Consider the following 17,014-nt stretch of genomic DNA (forward strand, 5'->3'; position numbering starts at 1 on the left):
AGTTATCTAGATCCAAAGTTTGGTCAAACACTGTGCTTACTGGCTGTTTTATCTAAGGACATTTTTGCCAGTTGCACAAGTGGAATTCAGCTCATACACATAATAAATGGAGTGACGCAAAATTAAATTCCCCATGGCAGGAACTGTTTGTGGAAACATGGGCAATACAACTAAACACATAGCGTTCAGCTACATAAGCCCAAAGTCCAGACATAAAAGCTCACAAACATTTGAATATTTGCCGCCGTTCAAGATCTACACTGTCTCACAATGACCATCAGACCTGCAGAGAGATGACACCACTGTGCAACTCTGCATAAACATGAATATCCTTGTACAACACAATCTTATGAACAATGCAATCTCTCTATCTTCTGCCAAAACTTATGCTATAAGCACTCCCTGTGCACACAAGTGTCCCTCCTCTTCCCAAAAATTCCCTGCTCTTGTTTTCTCAGCCTGAGGCTGTGTGTTTTTCTTTGTACGCCGGAATTCCTGTTTGCATTCACCTTTTTCCCCAAACAGAGGAAAGGAAAACAAAAACATAATGAAAGGATTAAAGGAGCTTACAGGTTGTCAGGGTTCTGAAGCTCAAATCATCTGTGTGTGTGTGTGTGTGTGTGTGTGTGTGTGTGTGTGTGTGTGTGTGTGTGTGTGTGTGTGTGTGTGTGTGTGTGTGAAGTGCACGTGTTTTCACAGGGGGGGTAAAACTTGTATGCATGTGTCTGTTATCATGTAAGTGTGCGGGGGTTCGGTCTATGTACATGTACATCATGTGTGAGAGATGGGGAAACTGACAAGACCTTTTCCTGCTTGTCCTCACTTCATCACAGAGGAATCGACACAAAAAGCCTCAGGGGGATAATGCAAAGTAAACAGCATTTAAGTGTGTAAAAACACAGTACATGATGCATATTTGGGGTTGAAGGTGTTGATATTTTTATCAACACCTTCAACCCCTTTACTTTCAACTTTCTTTACACACCATATTAAGTAGTTAAAAATATATAATAATGGCTCAATTACTAATTGTGTCTAATACTGACATGTGAAAATTGGCTGTTAAATGAGTAAAAGTGAAGTGAATGTTGTTAACGGGACACTTTATAATCTAAAGGCACTTAATTCTCTTTTGGGAAAAAAATGGAAAAAAAGAGAATATTTGTCAAACATAAAACAGGTACTAATTTTCTGTCCATAATAGTTTGAGTTCTAGTCAATACCCATCTGACTGCACACATTTTATTAGCTTAGAGTGAGGTGCTAGTACACCACAGTGACATGTCACAGCAGGTTCAGTCAAATCCTTAGTGGCAGCTAAGATAACTTGGGATAATAACCAGACTAAGTCTGCAGGGAGTTACAGAGGCTTATGGAGGTAACTTAGGTACAAACACTAGTTAGCTCTTAAAGCTAACAAGCAGCCATTCACCAAAGTACAGCAAGTTCAGACCTAACTGTATCCGTCTAACAAAAGAACACCGGCTTAACATGAAAAGAAACAGCTCACAACAGACCAGTATGATCTGTTAACGCTTTCTCAACACAAGACTGAAGAAAAATGCCTTACTATGCAAGTCTCTACTTTCTCACGCTAAATTACCTCCTATTTTTGGAGACCTTTGAGGAAAAATTGTTTAACTCTTTGGTTGCGCCAGTTGCAGTATGACAAATCTCATTAGCAAGCTTTTTTATGTTCCAAAGTAAATGTTTATTTTTCATTTGCATCTGCACTTGGAGAGGACGGAAACTCTCAAAGACACACTTTGTAAACCATGTTCACAAGCCCTTTTCCGTGGAATTTTATCAGGTTTATATTTGGATCAGAAAATGAGTAGGGTATGAAGGTGGTTTGAGAAATCACAGGTCACCCTTTCTCATTGCATACTCTACCATAAAAAGCATAAATGCAAACAATCACACAGACGTAATGACCCACATCCATACAGACGTGTACATAAAGACGCACACAACCAAATGTTGATTTGTTCCAGACCACCTTCTATTCAAAGTAAGCCTTACAGTAAATACCATTATAATAAATAACACAGACAGAGTATAAAACATAGAAATAAAGCACTAAGCAAGATGAATGGGAAAAGATACATAAGAAAGGGAAAACAAGGAATGTGAATCAGGCTGTGAAATGGAAGAGAGAGAGCTGCTGAGTGAAAAGAAGGCGGAGAAAGACATGCTCATATCTGATGTGCAGATTCTGTCACCAGTGAGATTTAATATACCGTTTAATTATCAGACTGTGCATCTGTGCAAACACCCACATCCTCTGCAGCCAGTGCCAGAAACATACACACAGCTGACAGCAAAGAACGAAAAAAAAAAAAAAAAATACAGGCACACATTCTTCTTTAATAGTAAAAGACAGGATGCACAAAAACAAAAAAATACAAAAAAAACCCTATAACTTATTAATCGATGGTTAGTGCTACAAAACTACTGCATGTGAGAGGAGGGAAGCTAAATGTATGTGTAACTGTGCGCATAAAGATGATTAATGAGCAGAAGAGAGATGTTGTTTGTTTAAAGGCTGTACTGCGGGCAGCGTGACGCTGAGCAGAGGATTGTGGGAAAGTGAGATGAAATGTATATTTAGAATTATCAAGCTGATCAGGGTGATCATGTGCCTTTGCATTTAGGGTAAACAGTGTGTGCCTGTATGTCAAAGCCAGATGCAGAAATAAGTGCAGGAGAGTTTAAAGTTCTGTTTCCTGTGTCCATCGGTATTGACTTAACAGAAGGAGACAGGGCAGAGATTTGTGTCAGTCTGTGTGTGGCATGTGATCTGAAGGTGACAGATGGCGCTTGTCACAGCTTCAGCGGTGGCAAACCGTTTACCCAGGAGGCATTGCTCACAGGGTTTGTTTTGATGAGGAGGAGCACCAAAAGGAGATCACATTACCACTCAGTCATCACCCTCACATGGCTCGGCCAAATCTCCCCCGTCTTCTCCCCCTTTCCAGATTGTCTATCTCATACATGAAGTACAATAAACACCCTCCGTGCTTTATTCACAAACACACTCTGGCATTTCTACAAAGACAAGTTTTCTCTGCCTTTAACACACACATATTTTTCCTTTCACACATCAGGGGCTGTGTAGTTGCTTCCTGTGCACAGAGAGGGTGCGGACAGATGTGGAGGTAGTAGTGTGAAGGAGACATGGAGTGGAGAATGGGCTTAAGGAAACGATTGGAGGTGGGGTACAGCTGCTGTCATAAAGGCAACTGCAAGATTCACAGCACAGATCTGCTTTTCCACTGACGACTTGAGAAAAGAGGTCAAGAGACAGAGGTGGGACACTTTTTCTTTTATAAATGGGGCCAAAAGGTCACCCTAGAGGTGAGAGTTTGATAAGCAGCTTCTGTTTTCTGTCACATGGGGGGGTTACACTTTGTAACGGGCATACTGGCATAAGGAGCTGAACTGGTGCAAGTTATTTTAAGTGTGGTGCAAGATAAGTGGTCACTGAAGACAGTGTCGCTTTCATCTACATCAGTCAGCAGTCACAAACCAAACTCTTTGAAGTTGCCGCGATAGGCATGACTGTGACACCAAGTCTGTGCTATATGCAGACACACATGTTGAATTTCTCATTTCAAAGCTTTGTGTTCAAAAGTAGAAATCCTTTTGCACATGCATTTCTTTAAATGCTATGTTTAGGAGAGTAAATATGATTATCTCCTGCCAAGTGACAGATTTTTGTTTATGTGTGGGATAGTGATGGGCTAGAATCTCCTGTCATGTAAATTTTTATGATATCATAAAGCAGTTGCTCTGTAAATTCAGGTAATGAATGGAATAAAAGAATAATTTACTTTTTTTCCCCCAAGTTGAGACCCAAAAGAAAAGTTTGGCGTCTCCTTGAGACCCAAATGTAGAGAAATATGTCATGGATTGCCATAGATCTACATTTTTCTCTTCCACTGTCAAAGGACTGTATCTGATTGTCCATTTATTAGAGTTTTTTTTGTCTTGTTCTGTTCTTAAAATTGTTTTCATATTGTTGCACATCCTGTGTTGTTTTTGTCTTGTTATCTCTGTTAGTTGTTACATCTTCATATTATCATGCCTGTCCTTTTTCACTCATCTTTCATCTCTCCATATCTTCTATGTATTTTATTCTATAAACTACCAAACTTATTTTAAAGGAGTTGCATTTACAAACTCATGACTGCTTGCCATAAATGCAGTAAGCAATAAAGCACACTGTACATTGTGCAGTTGTTAGATGAAAAATTGCAGTAATGCTTGATAGTTTATATTTCATGTCAAACAGCTGTCCTTGTCTACATTCCTGTCTCCAAGTATTACACACCAATCTGATAAGAAACCACTGCATAATTATAACTTTTTTTTTTCATCTTATAACATAAACGAACATGTGTTTTATTCATTTTAAAATCCAATGTTTCCTTTTGTGTGCGCCTTTCTCTAAAAGAAAGCCAAGGTCAGCTACAGAACATCACCGCTGGAGTTGGTACCAGTTCAAAAACTTTCTCAAGGACCCATGAACAGGGTGGACGGTTGCCATTACGGTGCACTAAAGCCAGGCTTTCCAGTTGAAAGATGGATTCTTTACCCAGTCAAGTTGCTTAAGTTGCTGCTAAATGGAGTGCATTGACTGGAAAGTCTTTGTCTGCATCTGGCACCAGAACATCAGGGTACGGCATCAAAAAAAGTTCCAGTCACAGTGAGTGCAAGTCCGTTTTGTAATGCACTCCACTCATTTTCAGACAAACGATTTAGGATATTTTACTGGTGTAAAAGTACTGTTGTTTTCTTTGTTCAGTTCTTCAGATCTTTTAAAAAATGAAAAAAAAAAAAAGAATTAAAAATAAACTGAAGGAAAACAAAACTGAAACAAAAACAACACTCTACTGTAAATGCTCAATTGCCTACTCAGCCACTTGAACCCACCACTCTCTCCACAGTCTTTTATTTTGTTTATACTGGAGGTCTCATCTTTAGACAGTGCAACTCAGCAGCTTACATCCTTCATAGCTACATCCTGCCCCATTTCAAGCCATTCATCTGCAAAAGATTTTTCTTTCCAGAGAAAAAGGGATTACAATGTTTCCTTTTCATGTATTGTAGGTGCAGTATGTAAAACATGGTACAGCTTCTAACAAAATCACCTAAACCTTTTAAGAGAGATCCACTTATAGTACTTACTTACTATTAGTTTTCCTCACTAATTCCATAGACATTAAAATCACAAATTGAGGTCACAAGTTCCCAGACTCTGAGAGCATCCAGACACTGCTTTGATGGAGAGCAATATTTTACAATTACTTCTGATGCTAAGAGAAAAGTAAATTTGATTTACAGTCAGTGTGTTATGCAGTTACAAACTAAATGACGTGATTACAGATAAATAAAATCAGTCCAGGACGCTCACCATCTGTCTGAATGAAGTGTGAAAATGATGCATATAAAACAGACATTCCTCTATTTATGTTTAGAAACACACTAGACTTACAAATAGCGCTTTCAAACATAAATGAACAGAATCACATAAAAAAAATGTGCCTAAAATCTGTGTGCCATATTTTCCTCCATTTCACACAACTCTGTAAAGTGAACAAATTCATTCTGTGCACATGCATTTGAGAATCTGGGAGTGTATGTGTGAAGGAGAGAGAAACAGGATATTTTCACATGACAGTGATCAAGTCACTTAGGTCAAGCGGTCACACATAAAACCTCAATGCAAAGCACACATAATTTGGGTTCTAAATCTAATCTAAAGATTAAGGCTGTCTGAGATCTCACTCTAAATAGCAACAGGGACATAAGTTGACCAGGAATGTACACATTCTGTACATTCTGTTTTAGGCCAAAGTATGTGAAGTGTGTTAAATAAGACTGGCACAAAATTGGATGTAAGTATAAAGGTGAATGAATAGGCTAATGCCCCTGTGATCATCCTAGGTCTATTTGTTTTTTGTTTATGTGTTTGTTTTGATTATGTCTATGTCATCATTATGTGTATTTTTTTTTTATTTATAGTGAATGAGTGCTGTATCAATGTTGGCTGTTTTATGTCTTGTTCTGTCACCTGGCTAGGGACTGCAGATGAAAAGTAGTTATTTTTACTAATTCTGGTATATTTACATGGGTCTATTTTTTATACAACAATGTTCATAAACACGCATGGTCCCTATTAAATAAACCAATAGAATAAAAATAAATTTAAAAAAATAATATACTGTTAGAATATTGCCAGATCAATGAAAGCCTGGTTCAGTACATAAGTATTCATCAAAGCAGCAGGTAGTAAAAAAGAGAAACAGAGACAAAAGTGACAGTTCAATTCTCCACTTGTTTCTTTTCATTCTTTTCTCCAAAGGACACCAGAGACTTTAATTACCTACACCTGTGGGAAGACAAAGAGCCCCACCCACCAATCTATGTGTAGACCACACCCTGGTTCCCACGGTAACGCCGTTTATACCCCAACCCAATCTGCTACCCCTCTACATACTCTGGTGCAAAACAGTCCTACTATAGTACAAAGTGTACAGAGACACAGGAGGGGTCAGTGGGACACAAATGATCTACTCACGTCTAGAGAGTCCTCATTGACGATGATGAGAGACATGCCGTGCGTCACCAGACGACAGGAGTAACCTGAGAAATGGACAGCGGAGGGTCCAAAATGAGGGTTTCACACACAAGCACACAAACATCTGACTCAATGTCACATCAGACCTTAGCCATCAAAATAAGTCTGCAGTAGTGCGCCATCCCGATTTATCATGTACCAAATAAGCAAAGAAAAATAAGCTACTGACAAATATTTTAAACACAGATACAGATCTGAATGTATGGAATTCAATATACTATATCAATTCCATGTAAGTGTGCGAAACATAAAAGCCTCACTTTGCTTTGATATAGGATTTAGTAAATGTAGAGTGCCAAACTTTTAATGAGCTACATGTGTATTTTTGTGTATTTTGAGTATTCCCTTAAGTTTGCATTTCAAGTCATGCTTTTTTGGAGCAGTTACCATCTTTCTCTACAACTGCCAAGGAAATCCAAACATACTCATGTGACTGCTGCACAAATTAATGGCTCTCCTACACTGGGCACATTTGTCAGTGGCATATTTGACTGAGATAGTGGAGGCATGTCTGGCTTTTTGCAGCCCACATAATGCACACTTTTCTCCCAACTGTGATTTAATTAACTCCACAAAACATGCAATTCTCTGCAGTACTTCACATCAGACTGCTCCAGTGAAGGGAACTTCCATATTATTGTTGGATTTGTCTCTGACTACAGCATTCCACTGCAAACTAGTCTTACCCACATATGCAATAGGTTGCCCACAGTTTGTACCTCATCTTGTGGCATGAGTGTCCTTCACATCTTGGACATGTGGACATTTTAAATGCTTCCCACTCACCGATATTGATAGCAGTCTCTTGCTTGTCTCCAGTAAGGACCCAGATCTTGATGTCAGCCCGCATCAGAGTGGCGATGGTCTCTGGCACGCCTGCCTGGAGACGGTCCTCTATGGCTGTGGCGCCCAAAAGCATTAAGTTCTGTTGGTGGAACAGAAAAGCGTGACACAGAGACAAAAATGGTCTCTGATAAAAAGAGCACACAAGTATGAAATATAGCACAAAGGGAAAAAATTGTTCAAAAGAAGTCATGTTTAGGCTACAAACACAGGCATCACCACAGTGTATGTGAGGGCTCGTGCTCTCAGAGGAACATCATCCATGTCTAATTTGAGGATGAGAGCAGTGCCAGCAAGTTCAGTTAAGTTAGAAAAGCAGCTCCGTTGGGCCTTTGCACCAACTCTGTGTCTTCATGCCAAGAAGTAACCCATTACCTTTCCCCCCTTGCTTTAATTTGTTCAGCATTTAAATGCATGTGTACCCTCATTAGACACACTTGGGCACACACAAACACTCGCACAGACACACAAGGTAACACTACAGTGTTGTTGACTCCAGTTTTATAGGGCTTTTGGCAGGCTGGCGCAGGTAATTACCCTTGTGGTCTCCCAGTCTGAGCTACCCTCCTCCTCTTGCTTCCTCTTTTTCCCCCTCCTCACTCTCTTTTCTCACCTCTACTCACTTCTGTAAATCACTACTTCTCCCATCATTTCAGCTCTCGGCTCATAATGCTTAGCTGAAATCTTGACTGTTTTGTTAACTTTTGAGTCACACAGCACTATATTTCTGACAAATCCTTAAAAAGAGCACTATATGTTTTTTATGTTTAGAGAAAGGGACTAAAGGGAAATTAGTCCCTGATTGTGAACTGTAAGGTTAAGGCATGGTGCTTAATGATGGGACACTGGATTCTGAAGTGTGGGTGTCAATGGAAGCACTCTGCCACCTACTGGCAAGCATGAAAAGTATGTTTGTGTATCATCGGGACCGATATGGCCCCTCTTGGCCTCTCAACATTGGCTCATCATTAAAAATGTAACGATGTGTGACAAAAAATTGAAGGGCATGTTAGACTTTTAAATACAATCAAACTCAAAAGACATCTTTTACATGCATATAAAAAATATATTGTAACTAGAAGCACTCGGAGAGTGCAGACCTCCGCCAAGGCAGATCAGTGCCCTGGGTTTGGATGAAAATTTCAGGAAATGTTGATACTGGCACAAGGAACAAATGATTAAATTTTGGTGGTGATCGGGGGGGGGGGGGGGGGGGGGGGGGCGGGGGGGGGCACTGATTTGCCTTGATGGAGTTCTGCGCTCTACGAGTGCTTTTCTAGAAAGGACAGCACAGACCTCCGCCAAGGCAGATCAGTGCCCCCCCCCCACCCCCAATCACCACCAAAATTTAATCATTTATTCCTTGTGCCAGTATCAACATTTCCTGATAATTTCATCCAAATCTGTCCATAACTTTTTGAGTTATCTTGCACACAGACAGACAGACAGACAGACCATCGCTGACAAAAACATAACCTCCTTGGCGGAGGTAAAATAAGATCAGATGCACACATCACCACAGAGAAAAAAAATGGAATGTTTACCTTTTCTATTAATTCGTAACACTCCTCTAGTTTCTGAGCGCGGTCTTTGAGCACAGTGCTGACCCGATTGTATTCTTTTAGCCACTCCTGGTAGGCCTCTTCCTCTAGGTCCACATAGGCAAAACACAGAGTCCTCAACCCTGGGTGGGAGGAAGGAGGATAAGATAATCATTCCATGTGTTCAGGGAGCCGAAATAAGTTACATATTTTAAACGGGAGTGAATAGCAGAGAGCATTTTTTCCAAAGATTTGAAATCTGAGAAATAGAGAGAATTGAAGTAACTAAGAAAAATAGTTCTGCTGCTTACCTTCAGTAGCAAATTGTTCCAGATGAGCAACAGTCAGTTCTTTGTACTGGGATGCCTCTGTCAGGCGATCAAAAATGACATTATCCTGCAAAAGTATAAAATAACAGAATCAACAATAAGATAATGTTTCTTTAAATATGGAAAATCCTATGGAGACCTTTGACGCCTTAGATTACACTGATAATGAGATTAACATACAGCCCCTTTACAGTACAGCCGTAGTTTCCCATTGGGGGTCCTGACCACAACAGACATGCGCTTGCGGTTACTGTAAAGGAAGCAGTGGGTTTAGTTACAATACACATTACAGTTTTTTATTCAAGTGATATTTACTGGGTGTGAGGAATATTCTTGGGTCTATTACCTGGAAAACTCCAGCACATTGAGCAGCTCATAGCTCATTTCCTTTCCTCTCTAAAATACACAATAAAAATCAGCTCTGAACATTGCAAAAAGTAACTTTTATCACCAAAAATATATACATACACACTTACAGCTTCAATGATGACTGAATGTGGTGTCCTAGCAGTGAAGACAAAGCCAAGTCCTTTGGCCCCTTTGACCAGAGCTCCTTCATCTGGCGAGGAGGCCTGATAAATAATCTGGTTTTCTTCTCTCTCTGGGACCACTGTGTGGCACACTGCCATCATTGTCAGGAACTCACAAATTTGAGGTGATGTAGGCTGCATACACACATGAAACAGGGTGGACATGGGTTTTAGGAGCAGCTTCCAGCTGTTTTGTGTAGAAACACTTTAAGTAAAATTTTAGAAAAACCTACATGGTCCTTCTCTATGTTTTGGATGAGAGTGGGGTCATCAAACTCTGTAGAGTTATTACTGTTGGACGGCAGATTGCTGCGAGACAAAACCCCCCCAACAATTTATAATATCAAATTGTTGAGGCAAAAAATGTGCAACGAGACTATTGTTTCAATCGAACCACAGACAGAATTCTCAAAGCATGCTGTGCTTAAAATTAAGAAAACTGTATTAGACAGGGAGGAAGGGCAGGAGACAAGACAGTTACCTGAAGTCTTCCATTGAACGATCACAGTCAAGATCAGGAAAATGGCTGCAGTGATGAATGAGGATTCATTGCAAAAGGAATCAATCAGTTGATTAGTCAGTTTGATCATAGCATGCACCAGAGAGGAATGGATAGTTAATCAGATTCATTAATAAACAGTTCATCCTTTACTACATGTTAATACAAGTCATGAATTAGTTCATTATTGACGTAGGAATTTAGTTAGGAGGTTAGAGGAAAAATTATGCAGAAATGTATTTAAAATAATAGCTTTTGTTCTTTCAGCTGATAAAACTTAATTTGTAAAGAAGAAAAAAAAAGCAACTCACCCATATGTAATCCCTGCGATGGTGCACTTCTTAAAATGCATGACATTACAGGTCAGTGTTCCCGTTTTGTCAGAGAAGAGATATTTCACCTGGAAACATTTTAATAAATGGATACACACAGCGTATTTTAACACACCTTTATGAGCTAATACACTCTTTTCATCCAAATAGCAAAACATGAGAAGTAGTTGAAACTGACTTGGCCCAGTTCCTCATTAAGATTGGATGTTCGAGCCATAGCTGGTGTATCTGTTTCTGAATAGTACATCTCCACGTCCTGAGGAAACACAAAACACATCCAAACCGATCAGGAACATTTTGACACAAAATTATGAATTTGTACATTCTGCAGACGCATTCTTAATGCTTACCCAGTTGATAAAGAGAGCCTGAGTGAACTTGACGACCTCCAGAGTGACCAGCAAACTGATGGGGATCAGGTTGTTGTAAAGGATGATGAATGTCAACAGGTTATATGCGAAATTAGTGGAGATGTCACCTGTGAAAAGACAACATTAATTTATTAACTGACCCTTATTATTTATATACTATATTCCCCCAAATAAAAACTTGAAGTCAGTATAACTCCAGATCTTTGATGGCTTGGGACCTTGTTGACATGAACAACTGTGTTATAACTTTTATTTTAAGCTAACATTTCTAATAAATGCACTACGTATGGTTTACAGTTTTCATTCTGCTGATACTGGACTCATTCTTCAGTCCACCAAAATGCAAATCAGCTTTTAATTTGACACAACTATTGGGTTTTATTGCTTGTGTTTGTTCTAGTTGGTTAATATGTTTTATGTTTGAATGGCTTCAGTAATCTTAATGATTTTATTATTTATTTTATTGTTTACTGAATTGCCATTTACAGCTTTTATCACCACGGCCTTAAACCAAAGTGCATAGATATCTTGTCAAGGAGACCTGTACGTCAATATATGGGTGGGCTAAAATAAGTGTAATTTAGCAGCTCATTACTCCAAAGAAACTCACCTGCCCGGGACAGGTACCAGCAGGCGTCTTCAGTGTGTTCCCTGTTCCAGATGGCAGCACCCACGGAGCTGACCAGGGCCATGACCAGCAGGATGCCGAACAGGACCAGGATCTGCATGTTGGTCACCCGCTCCACATTAGAGCGCTTCAGTGGTGCCTTGGTGGAGTTCTGGGAGGTGGAGAGGTCAGTGAATAAAACAAAATAAAGAGCAACTAAAAGGTCTGTGCAGATGATGATGAGTGAGGGGGTATTTTTATGTCGTTACACTTGTTTATCTTGTGGGTCCCTTTAAAGACATTTTTTTGCAGAAAACTGTGGCAGACAGTCTTAGACTGGTGGATGTGTTGACACGAGGACTTTCTACTTATTCTACACAGTATACTGTACCTGCATCAGTTTGGAGTCATGACCGGTGTACACAACAATTCCCACGACCCACTGAGTGTTCCTGAGCTGGGCTCCACGCAGCAACACCTGGTCTGGACCCAATGGAGCTGGACTGAAAAAGGAAAGCAAGCAAAAAAACAACATTGTAATGAACAGAAAAATTTAATTTTCCATTTTTTTTCCCTTTACATTATCAGTGAATAACAGTGGAAAAACATATTTTTGTCTTCAGTTTTTTTAAGTCAAGTAAAGAATTTATATGTCATCTTCTCTGGGTCATACATAAAAATAAATAAATAACTTAATGATAAACAGACAATTAAACAATATTCATATTTGTTCAGTATGTATATATTTAAACCTCACTTCTGGTTTTCCAGTCGCAGTGTACCAGTGAAGTCATACAGGTGTCTGTTGGGACCTTCGCACTCCAAACGACCAGACAATGCCATCAAATCCTCCAGAGTCTGAAATCCAGTCGTGAGAGGGAGACCCTGGTAAAATACAACCATCAGAAGTCAAGTCAAGTTTGGGAAAGAAGCACTTTTCCAAGACAGAATTGTAATTCAACGAGTGTATACAAGTCCAAAATACACTAACACAGCATCATACTGAATCAATACACTAAAAAAAAAAAAAAAAAGCAATGCACTGAGAAAAATAGAAGAACAGGTCAAGAATTCTAACAGCACTTGTACTATAGAAGAAGTTTGTTCAATAAAGCTCAATAAAATTGTTCTATGCTACGAGTGCTGTTGGAGACTTGGTTAAAGTTTCTTCCTTCTTCATGCACATTAGAAGTAGGTAAAGTTGTACTAGAACCTTCTACTTTGAAAACTTTCTGCTGTTCAACTTGGTAGAAACAAAGAGATATGATTAAACATGTCAGACCTGTCTGATTTTCAGGTTAGTTTCCCCATCGAGGTTTGAAGTCTCAATGTAACACATGGCCTGTGGTTCACTGTGGAGGAGAAGCATGATCTCATAAAACTGGACTTCAGTTTAATTATCATCTTCGTTGAGAGTTAAAATAATTGCTAAATACTTTATTTGGTGACATATTTCTAAATCATTTACCGGTTACTGCCACCTGACTGATAATTTTTTGCAGCCTTAAAACATTGTAGGACTTTACACATGACTGTAAGACATTAATGAAGGCACACAGACACACAGATGTTGTACATACTTATACCACACATACACAGAAATACACAGTCACACACAATGAAGTCTGACCTGGAGGATACTATAACCATATCAGCTGGAAGGTGCTGGCCATTGGTGACCTTCACTATGTCTCCTACTGCCACCTTGTGGCCATGATGCAGCAGTACAACAGCGTGGGGAGAAAAGAAGAGAGGGGAGTTAGACAGAGGGGAAGGGGTAATAAGTAAAGGCACAGGAACAAAGACAGAAAATAAGAGGCATTTTAATTAGTGACCAGCCAACAGAAAGCAAAGACTGAGAGATATTGTGACAAGTGAGCACAGCGGTGGGCGGCTTAACCCATTATAATCATGTTGCAACAGGTGTAGACCAGCATACCAGTGAAGTTATTATAAGCATGTACAAAAGAGACAAAAGTAGAGAAAGAAGAAGTTGAAAGATCAGTGACTGAATCAGGCGGGAGATATGGTACAGCGCACCATAAACCAGAGGAAGTAGAAAAGATATTTGCATGTCAAAATTTGCAAACAAAAACTGAAAAATATGCTAACATTGGAAAACCAAAACCTGATGGACTGACTTACTGAAATGTTTTATGAACTGGCAGTCTTTGTGATTATTTTTTTGTCTCCTTTTGGTCTATGTTTGAACCATGTCTACTGTGTCGTGCCTGTACTTGTATTTTATGTTATCAACAAAAATCCTCCAAAACAAAATACTAAAAAAAAAAATAAAAAAAATAAATATTGGAAAACCAATGTTAGCAAATCATTTGGGGGACACTTTATCAACACAGACCAAACCATTGTCTAAACCATTCAGTCTAACTGTTCACACTTGTATCTCTACCCACAAACCTGTTTCCCTATAACATCGATGATGAGATAAGCACAAGACAACAGCTATTTGAAAAATATCTTTTGCAATATCTCACATAGTTTGACACATCTGCTGCAATATAGTGTCTCTAAGGCAAGTTGGTTTTCTATCATAGGTACTATTTGGACAGCACTAAGTTAGCTTGGCAGCAAGAACAAATGCTTTCACCTGCTTGGATCCTGCCTGACAAGGTGGTTAAATTCCTGCTTCCTGCAGTGTTATCACCCACCTAACAAGGACTTAAATTTGATTTAATCTGACCTGCTGAGCAAGACTGAGACTACACACTAGAGAAATTAATTCATTAAACACTGAACATGCATTGCACTGTGACATGTCACAGTGAATGGATTTGGCAGACTACACTTGAAATAAAACCTTTTTGTTTGGTTGGAGTTACTGTTGCAGATGAAGTACAGGCCAACAAAGAAAATCTAATTATTCAACCTGTTTAAAATGTTGGATAAATCTCTCCTACAAAACATCAACTTAACTCTAAACCATCTTGACAGGCCCTAAAGCATTATTGCTAATTGTCAGAGTATCATTTTACTGTCAGCGACTGGAAACATTGACAACTCTAGATAAAATGCAGACTCAGTGACCACAGTCTGGCCACAGAAAAGTGAGTTGACCTGAGTCGACAGGTGAGATGGAGACACAGATACACATTCTCAGAGACAAATGTAATTACTGAAAACCAAAATATGTTAAGAAATTGAATTTGCAACTACTCGATTTTAAAATGGAATAAATCTGGAAAGCATTATACAGCACCAGCACAAGGTCATAGTGTCATATATTGTGCAGATAAACATACAGCTAACATATTTTAGAAAGATACATATTTAGTACTAATCCTGTTTTAGAAGTCTTGATTTCCTAATCCAATTAGATTATATAATTTTATCTATCACCTCTCACATATTGTTTGTCTTACAATACTGTCTTTCACCGTCAACAAAGCCTGCTAAACTGAACTGCTAAACTCGAAGAGAGTGAAAGAAAGAAAACAAAGGAGTGATAAGTGAGAGATGAAGTCTATGAAGATAGTGTTACCTGTTTCCAGATGATCGTCTGCCAGGCCCCGTTCCGCAGCACTGAGGGACAGGACAACACAGCCATCAGTCAGCCTATGGAGCAGCTCTCATACAGTATTCATAGCAACTAAACTTTTGTCTGAGGCTGCATGGCCTGCTCTATAGTGAGTGACAGAAAACCAGCCATTCACTCAGTCATGAAAGGAACACAAAACCTGCACAAACAGACACAAGCACACGCATGGAAAAGCACACAGAAAGTTGATGCACATTAATGAGTGTGCACACGCAGTACATACCTGTTGTCTTCTTCTTGTTAACCGTGTTATCTGCTTTGTGTCTTTTCTGTAAGAAGACAAACATTTCTTTCAAATGCAATCACTGATCTTCTGTTTTTAAAGCCTGTAGCAGTATGTTCTGTGTACTCACATAGTCTTCTATGATTTCTTTGATTCCAGCCACGGTGAGGATGAAAATAAGTGGGACAAGTGTAGTATAGCGTCCGGTTGGTGATACATCAGGGATTTGCTGATGACAGATGAGAGGCAGAACTCAGAAACACTACTAATGAGTTGACAGACAGCAAGCGTTCACTAGGTTAATGTTTCCATTATGACAATCACAGTGATGGCACAGATAAACATGACTTGTAACTGTATTAAGATATACATTAGCTGGCTAGCACAGTGTGTTCAGCTTACATGCTGAAATGGATACAGGAATATACACAAAAACTACCAACACTGTTTCATATTAAAAAAAAAAAAAAATAGAAATCATACAAAGCGGAGTTTGGAATAAGTTTCACTTTCATGATGCTCACACGATAGTGTAGTAAAAATCCAGTAATTCAGTATTTAGGAAAAAGATGGTGCAGTAGGAATCTTGGATCATTTCAAAACATGCTTTTCTATCAACATCTTAAAGACTGTGGGCCACACAGCTCTATAATCAAAACAATGAATGAAATAAAACACAGAGCCTGCTGTGCCATGTGCCGACTACTGTTCTTATCTTTTTTGTCTGTGAGTTTTACCTGCATGAGTGCAATGAACAGGAAGAAGGCATTGGCTGCCCGCCGGATCTGCTCATACAGGAACCGGGGTAGGAAGGTGAGTATTCCGTATTTGGTGGTACTGCAAAAACAGACAAGAAAAAACAAGAGACTGTGTTTACATTCAGCAGGTGGATGCAGAGACAGGGAGTCCATTAGCAAAAGAAGGAATTCATGCATAAATGTTGCACTAATGATTTATCAAGCTGACTCCGTTGAACAGCATTACCTTAAAGGCCAAATAACGGCCCTCTCCATTTAGGCTCTAATAATTGCAGCACTTGAAAATCTATTAGAATCACTCAATTGTACTCAAGAGGGACAAAAAAAGCCATTAAGGGCTGCATCACATCTATAAATAGCTACATTTTTTTAGCCAACAATCTAAATTTAGACCCAGCACCTCAGAAAAGAAGTGCAAGAACCTTGGCAACCTCAACCTGTCAGTCAATCACCTATACTGATCTGACAATTGTATTGATTAGCCTTGTTGTAGCCAGCAGCTACCGTAATAGCTTTTAGAGAGGCTAAAAATGAAAAAAAGCCAACCTTGACATCAGAGGCTGCCTTGTTTTTTCCTATGTGCCCTCACTGAAAGTAAGGGCTTCTGCTGTGGTTCGTCTTTAATGGATAGTGCATGTTTGTGTGCACATGAGCATGAGTGTGTCAAGTGCATGCACTCTATCACATAACAGAATCTCTTAGGAGATGGACCCACAATCCCTTTTTCCGTCTACCTCAAAATCAGAGACATAAAAACCCCAAAAGATCAGGACAGTGAATAC

The 17,014-nt window shown here is 39.3% G+C and overlaps 1 protein-coding gene across 6 annotated transcripts in view; it reads right to left on the minus strand.

The window, feature by feature from the left end:
* atp8a2 (ATPase phospholipid transporting 8A2) overlaps positions 1-17,014 on the minus strand; it is a 47,040-nt gene that overhangs the window by 20,094 nt on the left and 9,932 nt on the right. For all 6 annotated transcript variants that reach the window (XM_030123239.1, XM_030123241.1, XM_030123240.1 and 3 more), the window contains 21 exons: positions 16,212-16,311; positions 15,605-15,703; positions 15,475-15,520; positions 15,195-15,235; positions 13,326-13,399; positions 12,978-13,047; positions 12,453-12,580; positions 12,087-12,198; positions 11,699-11,867; positions 11,068-11,195; positions 10,896-10,973; positions 10,697-10,785; positions 10,368-10,412; positions 10,120-10,195; positions 9,833-10,021; positions 9,703-9,752; positions 9,537-9,606; positions 9,339-9,423; positions 9,031-9,170; positions 7,430-7,568; positions 6,584-6,648 (listed from right to left, as the gene is read on the minus strand). In XM_030123239.1, the coding sequence (XP_029979099.1) occupies positions 6,584-6,648; positions 7,430-7,568; positions 9,031-9,170; positions 9,339-9,423; positions 9,537-9,606; positions 9,703-9,752; positions 9,833-10,021; positions 10,120-10,195; positions 10,368-10,412; positions 10,697-10,785; positions 10,896-10,973; positions 11,068-11,195; positions 11,699-11,867; positions 12,087-12,198; positions 12,453-12,580; positions 12,978-13,047; positions 13,326-13,399; positions 15,195-15,235; positions 15,475-15,520; positions 15,605-15,703; positions 16,212-16,311 (1,993 nt within the window). The remainder of the gene's footprint in view (positions 1-6,583; positions 6,649-7,429; positions 7,569-9,030; positions 9,171-9,338; positions 9,424-9,536; positions 9,607-9,702; positions 9,753-9,832; positions 10,022-10,119; positions 10,196-10,367; positions 10,413-10,696; positions 10,786-10,895; positions 10,974-11,067; positions 11,196-11,698; positions 11,868-12,086; positions 12,199-12,452; positions 12,581-12,977; positions 13,048-13,325; positions 13,400-15,194; positions 15,236-15,474; positions 15,521-15,604; positions 15,704-16,211; positions 16,312-17,014) is intronic.

This window comes from Sphaeramia orbicularis, chromosome 20, assembly GCF_902148855.1.
Source record: "Sphaeramia orbicularis chromosome 20, fSphaOr1.1, whole genome shotgun sequence".
Classification (NCBI taxonomy): domain Eukaryota; kingdom Metazoa; phylum Chordata; class Actinopteri; order Kurtiformes; family Apogonidae; genus Sphaeramia; species Sphaeramia orbicularis.